The 19,050-nt window shown below is 39.2% G+C and overlaps 1 protein-coding gene across 5 annotated transcripts in view; it reads left to right on the plus strand.

Moving 5' to 3' along the window:
* The window catches only part of LOC120806285 (transcription factor 4-like), a 241,426-nt gene that overhangs the window by 58,840 nt on the left and 163,536 nt on the right, over positions 1-19,050 (plus strand). For all 5 annotated transcript variants that reach the window (XM_040157267.1, XM_040157263.1, XM_040157264.1 and 2 more), the window contains 2 exons: positions 5,492-5,547; positions 7,208-7,283. In XM_040157267.1, coding sequence (XP_040013201.1) covers positions 5,492-5,547; positions 7,208-7,283 — 132 coding nt within the window. The remainder of the gene's footprint in view (positions 1-5,491; positions 5,548-7,207; positions 7,284-19,050) is intronic.

Below are 19,050 nucleotides of genomic sequence, written 5' to 3' on the forward strand. Positions count from 1 at the left end.
AACAGATAAAGTAAATTTGATTTCTGTCTCTTTTAACTTCACAGAACTCCTGAAATTTTTTGATATAATTTCTTGTCGTCGCAGAGGACAAACTTATTGCTTGTATATCCAGTCAACTGGTGTACGATGCATGTGAGATATGACCTAATTACGGTGTAAGTGTAGTGCAATTCAAACGAACCCTGGTGCCTTGCCAATTTGATTAAGGCTGCTCTGAATTGAACTCTAACGCAGACCAAACAACTCGGCCGAGACCAATTGAAAAGATGGTCTCAGTTCTAGTAGGACTCTGGTGTGATTTGTTTGTGTTATGAAAGTAAAAGCAAACAACCACAGGAGCATGTGTGGTAACACATATGTGATTTTAGCATGTCTTCAAAATATATTCTTCTTTTAAATCCATCAGCTGATCATGATCATCCCATAACCATAAACACACGCGTGAGTGTGGGGATTTTCCCTGATACATCAGAAAGTAAAAAGCAATTAAGACAGAGGTGTGTTGTTTATTCCGTAAAAGGTCCTAATTAAAAAGTGAGTCTAGCAACCATACAGTAACTACCACCCATTAAGTATATGGTACAGACTCCTGTATCTCATCCAGTTTATACCTGTTAGTCATTATTTATAACTGATGATGGGCAGCTGTAGACTGGACTAATAATTCTCATAACCAATTATTTCTTCCCCTGCTATGTGACACTTGAGAAGATAAATGAACGCATAAGGTTCAATAACGTGTTGCATAACACTCACCAGAACCATCCAATGAAGGGTTTACTTGCACGACTTCATGTTTAGAGCTCTTGGTTCAATTGTAGTTTGTCACTGAGCTGGTTAGATCGGAACTAAAAGCCAAAAATGTGCTTGGCTGTGTTGTTGTTAATGTGATGTCTCCAACAGCCTCAACGCTAGCACCAGGGAAGTCCACAACTCTGAATGGGTGCATGTCTTTTGAAATGAAACAGACTATGAGCTGAGTTATTTTCTTCGCTGCCAGAGTTGGTTGAAGTTTTGTAAAGTGCTGCAGTGTGTATTGGTCCACTGGTCCTCATTTGCTGGTGCTGGAATGCAGTGATCTGCTCCGCTAATGTTAGTCTGTAGGCGACGGAGTACAAAGTATTCACAAAATACTTTATCTCTGTCTCGCAAAGCTGATTATTACGCGAGTGAATCCAAAATGTGCCCAAACACTTGTTTTTTTTGAAGATGAACTGTGCACACAGTGAGTTCCACCTTTTTCCTTCCATCAACATAACTTTACCAACTAACGTTATCGCAAGAATTTGCATTTGTGAATCAATTCATAATCTTGATTCTTGTGTGAATCAAATTTTTCACCCATCCTTAGAAAGTGATGCTAAAGTTATACCGTTCTGTCAGTAATTTTATAATTGGTCCTAAATAGTGTCTTCCATGATTCTGTAGCAATTGAAACTTAAGGTCAGAGCAGTTAAGATCATTCCTGTTTGGCCCTGAAAACTCATTGGTTGCCTTGTCTGGATGTTTAGAATCATTCTCTTGCTTCATAATTGTAAAATTTAGAGAGTATGTATCAATAGTCTGATACCGCACACCACATATGGATGTGAACACCCTCAAAGCTAAAAATCAGTACTTTGATTGCATTGTTTTATTTCAAATCTGATGTGCTGCAGTGACAAAATCGTGAAAACAACACTAAACTCTGTCGTTATATTTTTTTTACTGCATTGTACTTGCACAATAACAAATATAATATTGGTGATTTTTCTTTCTTCATAGACAAGCTTGACTGGTTTTCATACACACACACACACACACACACACACACACACACACACACACACACACACACACACACGTACACGAACAAATTTCTCATTTTGAATAATACAAAGAGCGGCTCAATGATCCTACTCGGGCACAGTCCTGTTTTTGTCCTCAGTGATCACACACAGACACATACACACACGCAGAGGCTAACTGTATTAATAGGAGTCTGTTTTGTGTCAGGCAGGTCTTAATAGGATCAGTGTGAGAGACATGGAGCTGTCTGTCAGTCTAAGTTCATTAACTGATGATAGATAACCTGCAGGGTGTGTGTATTGGGTGTGTGTGAGTTTGTGTGTGTGTGAGAGTGTGTGTGTGTGTGTGTGTGTGTGTGTGTGTGTGTGTGTGTGTGTGTGTGTGTGTGTGTGTTTGTTTGTGTGTATGAGAGAGAGAGAGAGAGGAGTGGGAGAGGGGTTTGTATGTGTGCTTTTAAGAGTGCGTTTCCTTGCTTGTGTGTGAATTCTCTCTCTCTCTCTCTCATGTAATTTATAGCCCTCAATCGGGGGCCTTATCAGGTGCAGGACACATGGACACCTCCTTCTCTCCTCCTCCTCCTCCGCATCTTTAAACTCCTGCACACCGACTTGTATTTTTCTCTCCTCCCTTTCCCCTCCTCACTCTCTTCCAATCTCTCCCCTCCTCTTACTTTTCAATACTGAAAGATGCTTTCTTTAATTGCTATCCTCTTCATCCTCTTCCTCCCATCAGCAATTCCACTTCTCCTGCATCTGGACCAGCTTTCATCAAATTCTCCTACTTTTAATTCATTTTCCCTTTCTTCTCTTATCCTGTTTTCAAATGGAGTTTTCTTTTTTTCTGGACAAAAATATATGTTCCCAAAGTTGTAAAACATGTTACAATATCTGCAGATGTAACATCCATTTGTATAATCGAGTATTATAAAGTACAAAACTGGTACACTTAGCAGTTCAATTTTCCAGTAAATATTAGTAAATATTAATAAGCTTGATGGGTTGCCAACTGTCTGGTTAAAACAAATCTTTCTTCTCACTAAAACTTTGGTAGCGATGTAATACTTCAGTACTCAGTTCTTTTCTGTTATTGTTGAGTATTGTTATTGTAGCCGATCATCATATTTGTTCCCTAAATACATCTGATCGAGTATGTGTTCCCTAAATCTGAGTAATCAAGTGTGTGTTCCCTAAATCAAACACATCAAGTGTGTTCCCTAAATGTAAATGCTGAAGTCTCTGTTATGTTAGTCCAAAACAATCAAGTATGTGATTCTAAATCCAACCAGTGCAGTATGTGTGTGCTTTCTCTTAAACCCTCTGATCAGGTGTGTTCCCTAAATATAACCAATCTGGGGTGTGTGCCCTAAACCAATCAAATGTGTTTTTCCTAAATCTCGACTGATCAAGTGTGTGCTCCTTAAATCTATCTGACTCAGTGCCCATTCCCTAATTCCAACCAATCCAGTATCAATTTCCTAAATCTGAAAAATCAGCTATATTTCCAAAAACCATCTGATCAAGTGTGTTTCTTAAACAATCAAGTATATGTTCTATAAATCAAGCTGATGAAGTGTGTTCACTAAGAATGTGCGTTCAAAGTGTGTTCAAAATGTCTAACAAAGTGTGTTCCCGAACAATCAAGTTTGTGTTCTTTAAATCTATATTGCCTTCTATGAATCCAGTTGATTGTTCGTTCCCATGTGATCAAGTGTGTGTTGCCTAAATCCAATTAATCAAGTCAGTTTTGCCTGTGTCTGGCTGATCAGGTGTATATTCCCTGAATCTGAACAATCAAGTGTGTGCTCCCTAAATTAAACTGATAAATTTTGTGTGTTTCCATTATCCTAATTTCAACCGATTGTAATTTGTTCCCTAAATCTGATTTATTAACTTTGCCTTCCCTAAAATCCGGCCAGTAATGTGCGTGTCCCGAATGCCGTTGATGAAAGCGTGGTCACTAAATTCACTTTATTCCCAGATAATTAGTCCCTAAATCCAACCAGTTGAGTGTGTGTTCCATAAATTCAGTGGATTGAATGAATGTCGCCTAAAATAAACCAGTACCCTAAATCCAACTGACTGACTTTCTTCTGATCAAGTGTTTAATCCCTGGATCCACTTCATTTAAGTGTCTGTACTCTAAATCCAGGTGCTCATAAATTGTTTGTTTAAAAAAAATCCACCTGGTCATTGAATATCCATTTCATCATCCCAAATAACTGTTGAATATGTGTTACTGCTCTTCAAACATTGCCTATGCTCCCTTAATCTAATTTACCGTTAATCATTTTCATGTAATCTTCACTAAACCTTCGTAAATTCTTTTCTATTCTACTCTGCTCTATTGTATTCTACAAATAGGTAGCCCAAAGGTACTTTTTTTTAGATAGCGACTTTTGGTTTGACTCCAAAAGGCTTTTTGTAACCAATACATTTCATTTCTGTTGTGCAAACATGCATGCGCACACAAACACAAGCACACACACACACACACACACACACACACACACGCACGCACACACACACGCACGCACGCACGCACACACACACACACACACACACACAAACACACACACACACATATACACACACACACAAACACACAGATAAGCTGACATTCCAAATGGCTCGACAATGAATGTAAGCTGCTCACTATACACACACGGACACAATGGAGAGCCTATTGAAGAGAGATTTGTGCATCACAATGCATGAGACGACTGCGTGTATGTCTGTGTTTGTGGAAGTGTGTTTGTCTGTGCATGTTTGTGTGTGCGTGTGTGTACACTGTAAGCGAGAGCTGTGTTTGCACATTTCATTCGACCTGGATATTGATCTACCTGTCATGCAGAAAAGCTCTCCTTCTCTCTCTCTCTCTGTTGATGTCAGTGTCTCTTGACATCTGTGCATCTGTCTTTTCCTCATATTAAAACAATAAAACAGGTTGTTTGTCACTGTCATATAGCTGTTACAAAAATGATTCATATGACGATTTTCTGATCTGCCACCACTATGTTTAATGTTTACCTAAGAGTAGCGACTGAAACTATGTGATCACCTGTGACCTCTCAGTCAGCAGACTGACCTTTCAGAGATATAACATCCTGGATCCAGTGTGATGACAGTGCGGATTAGTGGTTTGTGGGAGGCTTAAAGGACCATTAAATTTCACAGAGACACATTAAAGGCTCTACAATCGTAATCAATAATGTTTAATGACATGGAGAATAAAGAGATGATGATATATGCCACGTGGTTGATTAAAGACACAGTACAGTAATAGTATATAGAGTATTAAATGTTGGTGCATGTTTATTTTGAAAGTGATGAAAGATATTGATTATGTGAGTGATTATACTGTTTTGAGGACTGAAGATGCTAAGCACAGCAGCTGTTGAGTAAATGTAAATAACAACAACTCATAAAAAAAGTCATCGGTCTGAAATGACCATGAGTTTACTTTTGCTCATTGCATGTTTTTTTTAATACACAAATTCACTATCTGTCTCTCTCTCTCTCTCTCTCTCTCTCTCTCTCTCTCTATATATATATATATATATATATATATATATATATATATGTATATATATATATAATTTTAGCAATTTTCTCTCTCCATTTTTAAAAATCTTTATAACTTACTGCGCTTCCGGTCATTTAAATATTAATCTTTCTCTCTCTCTCTCTCTCTCTCATATTTGCAGATATGGAGGAGAGGACGGGTGCAGGATCATGGGCAAGTGGAAGTCGCTCTTCCAAGGTAAGAAATTGTTTAAACAACAATAGTAGCACCTTTAACAATACATACATACTCCTGCTACCTTCTGGTATTACCAGTACTATAACTATACATCTCTCCCTGCAGCAACAAAAGTGTCAAGCTGTTGATCAGAATCATTTCTGAAGTGACCGTATTATACAGGGCAAGACCCTGTATGCGGCTACTTCCACAGACCATTTACTAATGTATTTAGGCTTTTGAGGAGAAAATATTATGTATGTATCTTGCAGAGATGGATGCATTTAAATATTTTCAACATTTGGATACAAAATTGGAGCAATCAATCTCTGATATGTATTTGTTGCATTTACACTCGGCTTTTTTCAGAAGAAAAGATGAATGGAGTATATGTTTGAGGTATCAGGAAAGTATTTTTCTAAGATCATTTTTTGACATTTTTGCCTTTAATTGACACTACATAATATAGAGGCAGAGGCAAAATATAGGAAAAGAGAATGACCTGCAACAAAGGTTGCTGGCCTGATTTAGACCAGGCATGTTGCAGTTTACATGGCATGTGTCTTAGCACCTGGACCACCATCATGCCTTAATGTGTTAATAATACAATGCTTACTCAGATTTCATCTACAATGGAAGGAACACTTCAGTGCATGTGGGGAATAACAGTCACAAAAACTAATGGTTAGGTTACGGAAAAGATCATGGTGTGGGTTAAAATACGTTCTTCGTCAAGGTTAGAGGACCTTCATTGTCATGGTTACAATACTTAATGCGGTTGTGGAACGGTCATTGATAAAAGAAACAACACTAATTATTGGTTTCACAGAGGAAACAAACAGTGGTTTCCTGTGTGAAAGTCCTCTGTTTTGTCAACCCATCCATCCATGATCCCTATACTACATCACTTGACTTCTACCTTTGCTCCTGTCATAACTTCTGCGGCTGCTAAAGATCGCCTAAGAATATGTTAAAGAAAAATATATGACTATGGGTCATAAAACCCTACTTGCACAGACGACCTATGGGCTCGTTTTTTTCAATAGAGCAGTCTTGAAATACGCTAATCTGTCTTTCTTGCCAAAAGTTAGATGAGAAGATTGTGTGTACAGTAAATGTGAAGTTACATCCAGCTGGCAATTATCTATGTTTAGCACAAAGACTGGAAAAAGGGGGAAAACAGCTAGCCTGGCTCTGTCGAAAGGTAAAAAAATCCACCTGGCAGCACCTCCAAAGTTCACTGATTAACACGTTATGTCTTGTGCTGAACTATGTGCTGGATTATTTACTGGAATCTTGTCATCACGGTGAGGTTGGCAGTCGCTGACATAACCTCCAGTAATACCAAAACTTGTTTATACATTTTACTTTTTGTATGGATTAAACAGATAAGATCCAACATGTTAAGTAGTTAACTTCAGAGTTGTTGGTTGGTGGATTTTTCTGGCCTTGGGACAGAGCCAGGCAAGCTGTTTCCCCCCGTCTCCAGTTTTTATACTAACCTACACTAATAGTCTGCTGGCATCGATCTGCTACTGCTAGTACTACTACTGTTAAGAAAGTGTAACCTCTGCAACTGCAATCTTTAATATCACAACTGCTTCTGCTTTTATGAGTAATAACAACTAGATAGAATAAGGAAATATGATTCCTCACCCTACTTGTCCATCTCTGTCTCCAGAGTTATGCAGATGGGTCTCAGTACATGGCATCACATGACAGCCTCTCACCTCCATACGGCAACTCCAGGCTAACAGGTACAGTGCAAAATGATTGTGTGTGTTTTTGTGTGTGTGTGTGTGTGTGTGTTGTTTTTATTTTTTAGTATTATTTTACAGTGCAACTCTTTTCTTGCCATCAACTTTGGATTCACTGCTTTGTTATGTTCTGATATAACGGTGTGCGTGTGTGTGTGTGCATGTGTGTGTGTTTGTGTGTCTGCAGAGAATTAATGAAACACTAGCGTACACTGGAGGAGACAGGTCATCTGGCATGCAATTTCTCTCTCTCTACCCTTCTCTCTTGGCCCGCTGTGTAGAGCATGCCAGGCAGTGTGTGCTCATTTACCCATGATGCTCTCTGCCTCTGGCTCTCTCCGATGTGGCGCCAGTTGTGAGCAAATGGCCACTGACACAGATAATCTGCCTCTCTCTCTCTCTCTCTCTCCCTCTCTCTCTCACTCACACATGCATGCAGTCACACAGACATATAATCACTCAAACACACACATGCAGATGTACTTACACACACACAGAGCTTAATTACCTTTGACTGGATACATCAAATATGGAAGATGTCAGCTCTCAGCTATCTGACTCTACCTACTCTATTTCTCCCTGCCTCTTCCTCTCTCTCTAAATTCTTGATTTTTTTTATGTTTATCACACTTCTTGTATCAGATCTTAAACCTTCCATTTTGAAGCCACAAGAAGTTAAAACAGGTGTGTATATCATGTATTTTTTGTGTATAAGCATGTGTTTTCAATGAGTTTTACTGTATTTTAAATGCATGTTTTTAAAGGAAAGACACAAAGAAGAACTACCACCAACATGAGCAAAGGGACTGTAGTTGTAAAATATATGGCTAAAAGTATAGGGACACCCAAATAAGTCTGTTGCTATAGCCTGTACTCCTCTGGGAAGGCTTTACCTAAGATTTTAGAACCTGGCTGCAGGATTTTGCTCCCATTCAGCCTCAGGAGCATTAGCGAGGTCCAACACTGATGTTGGGGGATAAGGCCTGGCTCTCAGCCTGCGTTCCAGTTCATCCATATAGGTGTTTCATGGAGTTGAGGTCAGGTCAGAAAAGCAACCTTGTTTTAGGTGGATGAAAGTTGATTTTGATATCATTCAGATGTGTTTTAGACAGATTGAGTTGTGGAGTGATGAAAAATGTTACCTCTGTCTGAGCATTTAATTTCCATATTTCAGTTGTGTTTTAAGATCATTTCTGTTTCCACAAATGTTTCAAGAATGTTAAAAAATTATTAATAATATGAATAAAGCTAAGTCTGGAAATTGCCTAGTTAGTTGTGAATGCACATTAAGAAAATATATATCCATAAAATGAAAGAAATGTAAAACTTCAGAGTTGTGGGTTGGAATGATCCATTGTGTGTGTGATGTGTTGTGACAGTGTTGTGATTATGGTATGTAGCTGTAGAGGCAGAGAGGGAAGACACAACGCAGAGTCAGAAATGGAAATACTGTATTCTTCATCTGGCACACGGGAGCTGCAATTTACTTTGATAATGATAACACTAAGAGACAGAGACAGCCAGGGATATGGAACACACAGACGCAGAGACACAGTTCCACTATTGCCAACAGTGTTGTAGAAAACATCCTCTTCACTTTCTACCCATGACTGATTTGGTTAAACAGAATGATTTCTCTGTCAACTGGTGTGTTTTTTTTTTTCAACGTAATGGAAAATTAGGTGTTTGACTATCAATACTAATCCCACAGAGCTTTCATTAATACCAGTGATAGTGTGTTACCCAGTTGTAAGTGTCAGAGACTGAGCCAACCTTACTTATTTCCGCAAATGTTGGCCACAGAAACAGGTAAAGAGAAAACAATCAGGAAGTTTGGACTTGATGAAAGAACTTGAGTTTCTCCAGTGTTGACAGCCTCATGCAATCGTGATATGCTAAATGAAATTTTGAATAAAAAAAAAGATTATTCTCTGACCAAACAAAAGTCATTTTGACTGGTTGGTAGCTAGGATCTTGCTAAAGGCATTACTAGGTGGTTGCTAGTGTACTTTAGGTGATAGCTAAGATGTTGCCAGGTGGTTACAGGTTGTTAACACATTGTTAAAAGGTTGGGAGTGTTTGTAGAGGTACAGTAATTGTGAGAGCATTATTGGTTATGTCAGGGTTGATGGTTGGTTTGGCATTGCTGTATGAGGCAGGGGCATTACTGCTTGTGGTGAAGGTGTTTCTGGGTGATTATGATGTGGTTGCTTGGTGGTAGGCAGTTGATAACTGGTTAGCAAGGCATTGCTAGGTGGTTGCTAATGCTTTCTTGCTCATTGGGAATGTGTTGTTAAATCAATGCTTTGCAGCTGCTCGGTTATGAGGTGGCTTGTTTGGTGTTTTTGTTATTAGGGTGTTTCTTGTTAGCGGGGGGCACTTGCCAAACCAATGAGTTAGTCCTCATCCTTGAAACCTTGTCTCCTTTGAAAGTTAAACATACTGTTTGAAAACACTTCCATTAAAGCCTTTTGTGTGGCTTGTACAAGTTTTTAAGTCATACTTATATCGCAAACTTCCAGGATCCCATGAAGGGGATGAGACAGTCTCAAATGGAGCTACTGTGTTATTGGGTTGTGGGTTATGTCCTACAGATGCTATGAATGTAAATGAAAAGGTGTTTAGGATGGCTGAGTAATTGAAGCAAAAGTATATTATTGAGATGGTTTTGATTTTGATTAACAGGAGGGTTAGGGACAACGATTAGGGTTAGAAGTTTGTGAGGAAGCACAAGGTGGTTACCATTACACCAGTGTACAAATCTCCCAGTTTCATATGAGAAGCAAATCTATTACCATCAACATGGAATAGTCTCAGAATCGGTGCATTGTCACAGATTTTAATTAAGTAGTTTCCAGGATTCCTGCTTTTGCAGTCATCATTGTTCAAGGTGAAAATGTCTGGGGAGCTAACATAGCCCTGACCCTTGCCCTACATGGTTATTAACCCTAATGTTCTGTGTGTTATTAGTTATGAAAGAATCAAATCAGTTAAAAGCATTTGAATTATAGTGTGTTTGTATAATATGTGTAATTGTGGAGAGAGTATGAAAAGTAGTCTCTGTGACTGAACTTTGTGTTGTCTTGATTTAGCTGCACAGATGCTGTCAGAATATGATGTCCATCACACTCATAGTTTGTTTGAGTGAAGTTTGTTACACACAAAGAAGAGCTGGTAATCAAACCTCACATGACTCACAAGTAGCCTGTTTATTCATCAAAGCAAACTTTTTTACAGTCTCTATACAAGACAGACTTGTCACCTGAAACATCTGAGCAAGAGAATCATTCTGGACTTTATAGTGCTCTGCGAGGCTACTTCAAGCAAGAGGAACTTCATTTGTCTACCCATAATACCTATCCTTTTGTGGTGACCTCCTGTAGTTGGTTCAGGTCGGACACTCAGATTTCACCTTAAATATACTCAGACTAAAAGATGAAAGATACATTACAGAGTTTAATGAACCCAACCTGAACATGTTGAGTGTGAATGCAGCCTCTCTCTCTCTCTCTCTCTCTATCTCTATCTCCCTCTCTGTCTCTCTTCCCCTAACCTTGTCTGTCTTTCTTAAACCCCCCACCACCGGATTAGAGTGATGTTATGCTCTAGATAATCAGCGAAGGGATTAGTGTCATCTCAGCGACCCCACTAGATTAATCTGCCGCCCCACACACACACACACACACACACACACACACACACACACACACACACACACACACACACACACACACACACACACACACACACACACCGTGAAAAAAAACATAGTGATCTAGTACTCAGAAGATCTGTGTGTATGTGTGTGTGCTTAATGTGTAAATGTGTGTAAATATGGAATTGCACTTACATATAGGTTTATATAAGTACACATATTTGTGTCTGTGATAGATGAATGTGCGTTTTTGTGTTTGTGTGTGTGTGTGTGTGTGTGTGTTTTAATGGTTATTGGATCTGTCTCTGAATTTGTGATGCCAGCTTTTTATCTGTGTATGTGTGTGTGTGTTTGTGGGTTTGTGGTGGAGCGTGTGTTTCTGTGCACATTGGGAGGTTACTGTGTCAGTATCTGAGTGTGTGATGTAAGCCTTCGTATGCATGCGGTTTTATGTGGTTAAATGTGTGTGTTCTTTGTGTAAATGACTGGACTGTATGTGCTATTTTACTTGTGCGTTTTTCAGTGTGTTTTTTTTTTCGTGTGCATTCAGTCATTTGTTGTGTCTGTGTGTTTGTGCATCATTTCTCTCTGGGTCTGGGTCTGAGTTTGTGATAAAAGCTTTTATGTGTGTATGTGGTTATATGTGGATTGTGTGTGTTGAGTAAATGATTGTATGCACACTTGCATGAATGTGTGTGTTTGTGTGTTTGTATTCAGATTGTCTGTCATTGTATCAGAGTGCGTGATGCAAGCTTTCGTGTGTATACAGCATGTGTGTGTGTATGACGACACATGTATATCTGGTTGTGTGTGCTGTGTGTTGTGATTGTGAGCATGTGCAAAGTGTACACTGAGGTACGGTGAGATTCTAGGTTTCCTGTGTACAGTGAATGTGTGTATATGTGGTTATACACTATATGTATGTGTATGTGTATACCTGTTTTTAGTTGCAATACAGAGCAGGTGCACCATCCTGTTACCCCTGCCCCCCCCAAACACACACACACACACACACACACACACACACACACACACACACACACACACACACACACACACACACACACACAACCACCACCCCATTGTAACTGTCACCTACATAGTAAGTGAGAGGCTCAGTGGTTTCAACCTGTAAGCGCATTCTCTTCCGTTACAAATAAACGATCTGATGTGGCTTCAGTCTGATTCTGATGCATCTGAACATATTAAAGCTAATAAGTGCATTCAAACCATGCAGGAGCAAGAGCCAGATATCATCCAAAATTGTGAGTGCATCCCTTTTAAACAAATCACTAAAAGCATGTTCACTACTACTGTGCAAGTGCTTTTTTTTTTTTTTTTTTCAAAGAAATGAGATGTAAGCACAGTTGTAGCGAGGTTTGTTGAGATGCAGTCTGAAAAGGTGGGTTATTGTAAAAACATAGTATTAAACAAAAGCATATGGTATATAAAAAGCTGGTATAAACCTGATGATCTTGGCTCCCTCCTCCTCTTCCTCTTGTTGTTTTTGTTGAAATGCAGTGAGTCAGCCGTCTGTCTCACCTCTGTGTGACCTTATTAATGAGTGTTGAGCCACGAGGCTGGACCCCCTCTGAGGAGGTCACATCTGGACACTTTATATAGAAATACATCTCTCTCTCTTTCTCTCTTTCTCCTTCCATCTTTTCTTGTCTGTCTCTTGCTCCAAAGTATCGTTTTTTGTTTTTACTCTTTCAATTCTCTTTTACTGCTCCTCCCTTTGTTCTATCTATTTCTCCATTCACTTCATTCAATGCATTTAATATATCATTTCCTCTCCTCTCTCTTTCTCTTGTCATTCTCCTTCATCATTTCTTCCTCTCCCCCTCTCTTGCCTCATTTCTCCTTTTCCTGTCCTTTGTCTCTTTTTTTGAATATCTTTCCTTCCATCTCTGTATCATCCTCTTCTCCACTCACCCTATTTCTCCTCCATGGAGACCAGGCGCCCTTGTCTCCCTATCTACCCCAGGAGCCCCTCACCTCAGCCGGGTGTGGTGCCAAGGTCGTCCCCCTGTCTCTCCCTGCTGGATCTGGATCTTTGTGCTCAGAATGTTTAAACAGAAAGGAGAGAAAAGGAGAGGATGAAAAGAAAGGAGAGGAAATGTGGAGACACAAGATTTAGAGTTGTAGCTAACAATTGTTCTCATTATCAATAAACACATATACATACATATATATTTTTTACAATTTGTCACAAATTGTAAAAATGACCAAAACAATTTCCCGGTATCCAAGGAGATGTTTTCAGTGTTTTTATTTTTTACGACCAACAGTTCTAAACCAAAAGATTCAAATCCTCATAAAATGAATGAATGATAAATGACTTATTATTAATAATAAAATGTTTTAATAAAATAAATTAAGTCAAATATGGTCTTTGGTGTTGGATGGGATTGTTACTCTTTTGAACACAGACACGGATTAAATATACAACCACCTGTTATCAAATGATGACACCTGAGCCAACTCCACTGACTGAATGAAGACCATAAGACGCAGTTGAAAGCTCTGCAAAGCTATTAGAAGAACCTTTGAATTCAGACTTTCTTAAACAGTGTTCTCAAAGGTCAGGAACGAACTTGCATGCTCAAGCCTCTGAAAGTGGTATACACGCAAAATTATCAGCAATATATATATTTTTTTGATACATAAACATAAAACACCTAATATTGATAAAGTCTGTTTAAATCAGACTTCATCAGTAGGTTACATGGAGATTTTCAGAGGAAAATAAAGCAGAAATATGCAGCAATAAATAATAAATTAAAAATATATAAGAATAAATAATTGAAATACATTAAAATAAAGAGATTTTTTTTCTTTTAACATCCTCTTTTTTCCCCGCTCTGCCCTCAGTTGTCTCCATTTGTCTCCAGTGTCTCTTTTGGTTGAAACTGAACAGGCACCATCTCATTCTCTGAGTATTTTGAATGGGTGTCATGCATTGATTAGTGCTGCATTGACTTCACTGCATCATCATGGCTGCACAATGTAAGCCACTTACAATATTTAGTATATTATTGTTTTGAAGGGGCTGTGTATCAGATGTAAATTGTCTGTATAATTAGATCTCACATAGTAATAATAGCTCCTGTCAAGGTGAGAGGGCAGAGGGCGGAAATGTAAAACGTACATTCGGAAAGGAGCACTTCAGGGTTCCTAAAAGGGGAGGGGGATATGTCCTGGAGTATTTGTGGAACTTTTAGGTTCCTTGAAGAACTATCAGAGTTGTTTATCATCCTTGAAAAGGGTAACAGTGCAAATTGTGAAGCTGAGGAATAGCTTTACTGAAGGTGTTCAATCTCAGAGTCAGGTGGGGTTAATGTGATTTAAGCCTATGAATTGAGATTTTGGTATTTACCCTGATTTATTCCTAAAATCCATTCCTTCCAACCTGAAAAAGAAACGGAGGAACCCGGCATGTGGTTCATGTTTGTGCATAGGTGTGCATAGATGGTGGCGTGTAATGAAGAAAACCGTATGTGGCAAGGAAAATTTCCAAACCAAAACATCACCAGAACCATTGTAACTACTGAATTATATCCACTATCACTGGATCAATCTGCAGAAGTGGCCTAGATTTACCTGTATGGAAAAAATGGTTAGAATTATTTCTGATGAAACAGAGTTCAAAATCTGGGGAGTTTTATATGCATTCTGTTCAACAAGTAGCTTTATCCAAGGCTCTATTAACAACTGAGCAACTTAAGTACAACATCAACTATGGTGCGTTCTCCAGCCTCTGTCTTGTGCCCTGGATTTGTAGAGCGACCCTGCGTCAAGGCCTTTATTGTTTTAGTTTATATTGGGTTTATTTGTTGTAATGGTGTGTTTTATCAAATTGTACTCTAAGGCTGAAACCAACAATTATTTTCATTCTCAATATGTCTGACCATTTTTTTTTTAATTATTTTAGTGATTGTTCAGTGTATGAAATGTCAGAAAATCGTGAAAAAAGCATATTAACATATTTCAGTGCTCAGTTGTTTAGTCTGACCTACCAGGGCCAGGCCCCCCTAGAAGGTTAATCCAGCTATGATTTGATCAAGCATGCAAACATCCATCCGCAAAAGCAGGGGACTGTGAAGTGGAGCATCAAGTGCAGAGAGGCTCGATGCTACAGCTGAACATCCATCCCATCCCAAACCATGATCTTTCTGCCTAACCCTAACCAAATCTTATCTATCTATCTATCTATCTATCTATCTATCTATCTATCTATCTATCTATCTATCTGTCCATCCGTCTTTCTTCTCCATCTTCTGTCATCCACCCAGATGAGGCCTCCAGAGACCAAGCTCGGGTCATTCATGTTACACTGTGTGTGTGTGTGTGTGTGTTTTCCGTCCTACGTGTGTGTGTGTCCTTTATCTTTCTATCTCTGCATGTCTCTGCTGCTATGTGGGTGTACAACTCGTGTGTGTGCATGTGCATGTGTGTGTGTGTGTGTGTGTGTGTGTGTGTGTGTGTGTGTGTGTGTGTGTGTCTGTATGTGTGTGTGTGTGTGTGTGTGTGTGTGTGTGTGTGTGTGTGTGTGTGTGTGTGTGTGTGTGTGTGTGTGACAGACTGTGAAATGGTGCGTAGTAGCACCTGGGCCCTTCAGTGTTGATTGATCGGCTTGGTCATGTGGAAGAGTCCCATCTGGCCAGCCACGCTACGGTGTGTGTGTATGTATTTGTATGGCAGAGAGAGAGTGCTTGTTTGTGTGTAAGAGGTGAGAGAGAGAGAGCGATAGAGATGTGCAGCATGAAACAGTATGTTTATTGTGAGAGGGAGAGAGGGAGAGAGAGCACTTCAGTTATAACTGTGGCTCCCAGAGGCCAAAGATGAACTGTATTTTATCATCTGAGAGAGAGACAGGGGCTGCATTCACAGTGCAAGCCTAAAGTTAAAATTCCAAATTTTTTCAGAACCTTGTTTTCATAAATGGTGTGTTGGTCAAGGTTTGGGGCTTTGGGATCTTAATGCTACAGCACACAATGTTTCAGACAATAGTTTGTTTCCCACTGTGGCAAGAGTTAGAGGAAGGTCTTTACCTGTTTCAACATGACAATGCCCCTGTGCACAAATCCAGGTCCATAGAGAAATGGTTTTCCCATTTGATGTGGAAGAACTTGACTGACCTTAACAGAGCCCATCAGACACATTTGGGATGAACTGGAGTGTAGTTGAGAGCCAGGCGTTATCGCCCTTCACCAGTGGCCAATCTAAGTAATGATCGTGTGGCTGAATTCTTGTAAACAGCCTTCCCAGAAGAGTGGAGGTTAATATAGCAGCAGATTAATGCCCATTCTTTTGGAATGACATATGCAATAATCAAATGTGGGTGTAATGTTTGTGCATCCATAAACTTTTGGCCAAGTAGTGTTGTTCTGCCTATCAGTTACTGTTGTTGGGATAACAGTTTACTCTCACAGGTTTCATCCACCCATTCTTATAATGATTTTGAATTTTTGCAATAAAAAAGAACTTAAATAGAGGCACAGTTTTTAAAAAAAAAATGTATGTTGGCTTAGGGAAAAACTTTGGAACATTAATACAAAGAAGATGAGATTAAAAATGTTGGGAAAAGATTTTGCAGGCAAACAAAAGGAACTGTTATATGTAGTGTGTGAACAGCAGAGAAAAAAATATTATTAATTAATGTAACAGTGATAAGTGCCAACTTCAAGAAAAATGGGTTGAATATAATGGTTTACACTAAACAAGGTATCATCATCAGCATATTACAATGGAAGGCTGGAATCTCTGGGAAACCATTTTGTACTATGTGCTATAATATTTGTGAAGATACGGTGGTCACACACTCAGACTTAGAATTTCAAAGCTGCACTAATCAAAATGTTTATATTAACAATCAGTCAAATGACTGTGTAATGTCACTCATAGCCAGGAACCCATCGAAAATGATCACTCCATAAGTCTACTGATCTTTTTAGCCTCTTTTCATAGTATTGGTTCTGCAGCACATTTACTGTTTTGGTTCAGTGTCAGCAGCATACTTGTTACCAGCAGATGATGATGTTTTCCTCAGGATTTGGTGGAGTCTAGCTCAAAACATGCATTTGATTACAACTGTATGTCGATATGCGCCGGACGCCTCCACTTGGGACTTCTTTCAGCTGTCCTTCATCTTTCTTTGATAGTAGAAGACAAATGCTAGATCTTTGTAAATATCCCATGAATTCAGATATGACTGTTCAGACTGATGTCTCATTTCCAGAAAAAATCACATATGTATCAGATTTAGAACCACTTCATAAAATGGCCAATCACATTGCCAATCACATTAGCTACTCTCATCCCCTTTCAACATAGGTCTCTCTCATCATGATTTCCTGACTCCTTTAAAGTTGAATTCACCTTTGAATTCACTTTAGAGATCTTGAAGAACTTATGATCATTATGTTTTCTGTGCATAATAGTTATAGTGCATAATAACTGGTTTATTTATCGTACAATGATCCATAAACATTTACCATTAAGTACCACTGTAGTGCCATATGTACAGTGAAAGTAGAATTAAAAATGCAGTATGATTCACAAATAAATACTGTTTTGTTTTTGCAAACACTACTATAAAGCCCGAACAGTCTCTACCACGTCATGACGGTGATCGCAGCAAACTATATGTATTGTACTCAAAAATGTAGAGCTCTAGGTGTTTCTTTGGCCAGACTTGCTAAAAAGAAAATTGTTGTTGATTAACAGTTGCCCTGGTTACCTGGTGTTTTGGATGGATACACAGGGGGAGGGGGAAGGAATGGGTGGTCTTGAGGGATTTATTTGCAGAGAGAGAAGTTTTAATTGATCTACGATATTTCATGGGACTATGTGGACTGTTTTCACTATCAGTCTATAACTGTAGAATAATTAATCAAAACAACAGGTTTATTGTACACAGAAGCACTGAGGTTTTTGTGGTTATTTTGCAACAGTCTAGTGCTTGTTGCACAAAATCTATCCCATGGATCTGCCCTGCATAAATCCTGCTTGACAGTGACAACATCACTCCTGTTAGAGACAGATGGAAAAGCTGCCTTCAGATGGGTGTAAAGAGACTCTCCACAGAAAAGGAAAGGCCACCAGTATAGACTAACTACTAACTGGTGTGGATTACGAGGTGGTAAGAATCACTCATTATTTTTTATTCTGTCTAGCTGGTATTATTGCCAGTCAAACAGAAAAACTTTTTTGCCCGCATGATCACATGTCAGCTGGTTGAAAAATGTAAAATAAAACTGGAAAGACAAGGGCAAACGATGAATAAAGTGGGCTGCGTGATTTTAGAGAGGTTTATATGGGTGTGATTTCCCTGAATAATGTAACCAAAACACAGTAAAGCAAATGTGCACTGAGCACTTGACCTGTTCCAAGCAGGCACGCAACAGACCGCACAATACGCACTACATCTTGGCACCAAGATTGCAGTGTGCCACTGGATCTGCATCACCACACACTCTTTTGCACCTCTCCTCCCAACAGGGTGCATGGCAAGTCACTAAGATACCAAACTGGTACAGTCCAGTAAGTAACCTCAGTGTGCTGCAGGAAAACACCAGTTCAGTTGTGTGCAACTGCGTTGTGCGCCATGCATCAGGGAGAAAATAAAGCGCTGAGTCTCTTATATTTAGAGAAAAGTTCGTAGTTAAACACGAGGGACAGAGATCTCAGTTAACATAGAAAAGATAGAACTAAAAAGAAATTGAGAAAGAATTGAGAAAAAAGAAAAGCAGATGCAGAGAAAAACTAAGACAGAGAGACAGACAGAGAGAAAGACAGACAGAGAGACAGTGTGTGTTTTCTGAAACGAAGCCAACTGATAATTAATGCCTCTGACATCATGGTGCTCTAATTAAGTCTGGCATTCATTAAGCCAAGTGAGGGGGTGTTCGTTAGTGGCTTTTTTGGAGGGGGGATTTGTTAAGTCTTCATTGTTACTCTTTCTGGACAATAGAGAGAGAGATGGAAGGACCAACAAAAAGAGAGATGTGAGGAAAGACATGGACAGTAGTACAGGACATTCAGGTGATGTAGCATATGGCCTCTGGTAGCCATATTGGAAGTCCTCAGCTTGTGGGCAGCAGTCAGTTG

Source organism: Xiphias gladius, chromosome 20, assembly GCF_016859285.1.
Source record: "Xiphias gladius isolate SHS-SW01 ecotype Sanya breed wild chromosome 20, ASM1685928v1, whole genome shotgun sequence".
In the NCBI taxonomy this organism is placed as follows: Eukaryota; Metazoa; Chordata; class Actinopteri; order Istiophoriformes; family Xiphiidae; genus Xiphias; species Xiphias gladius.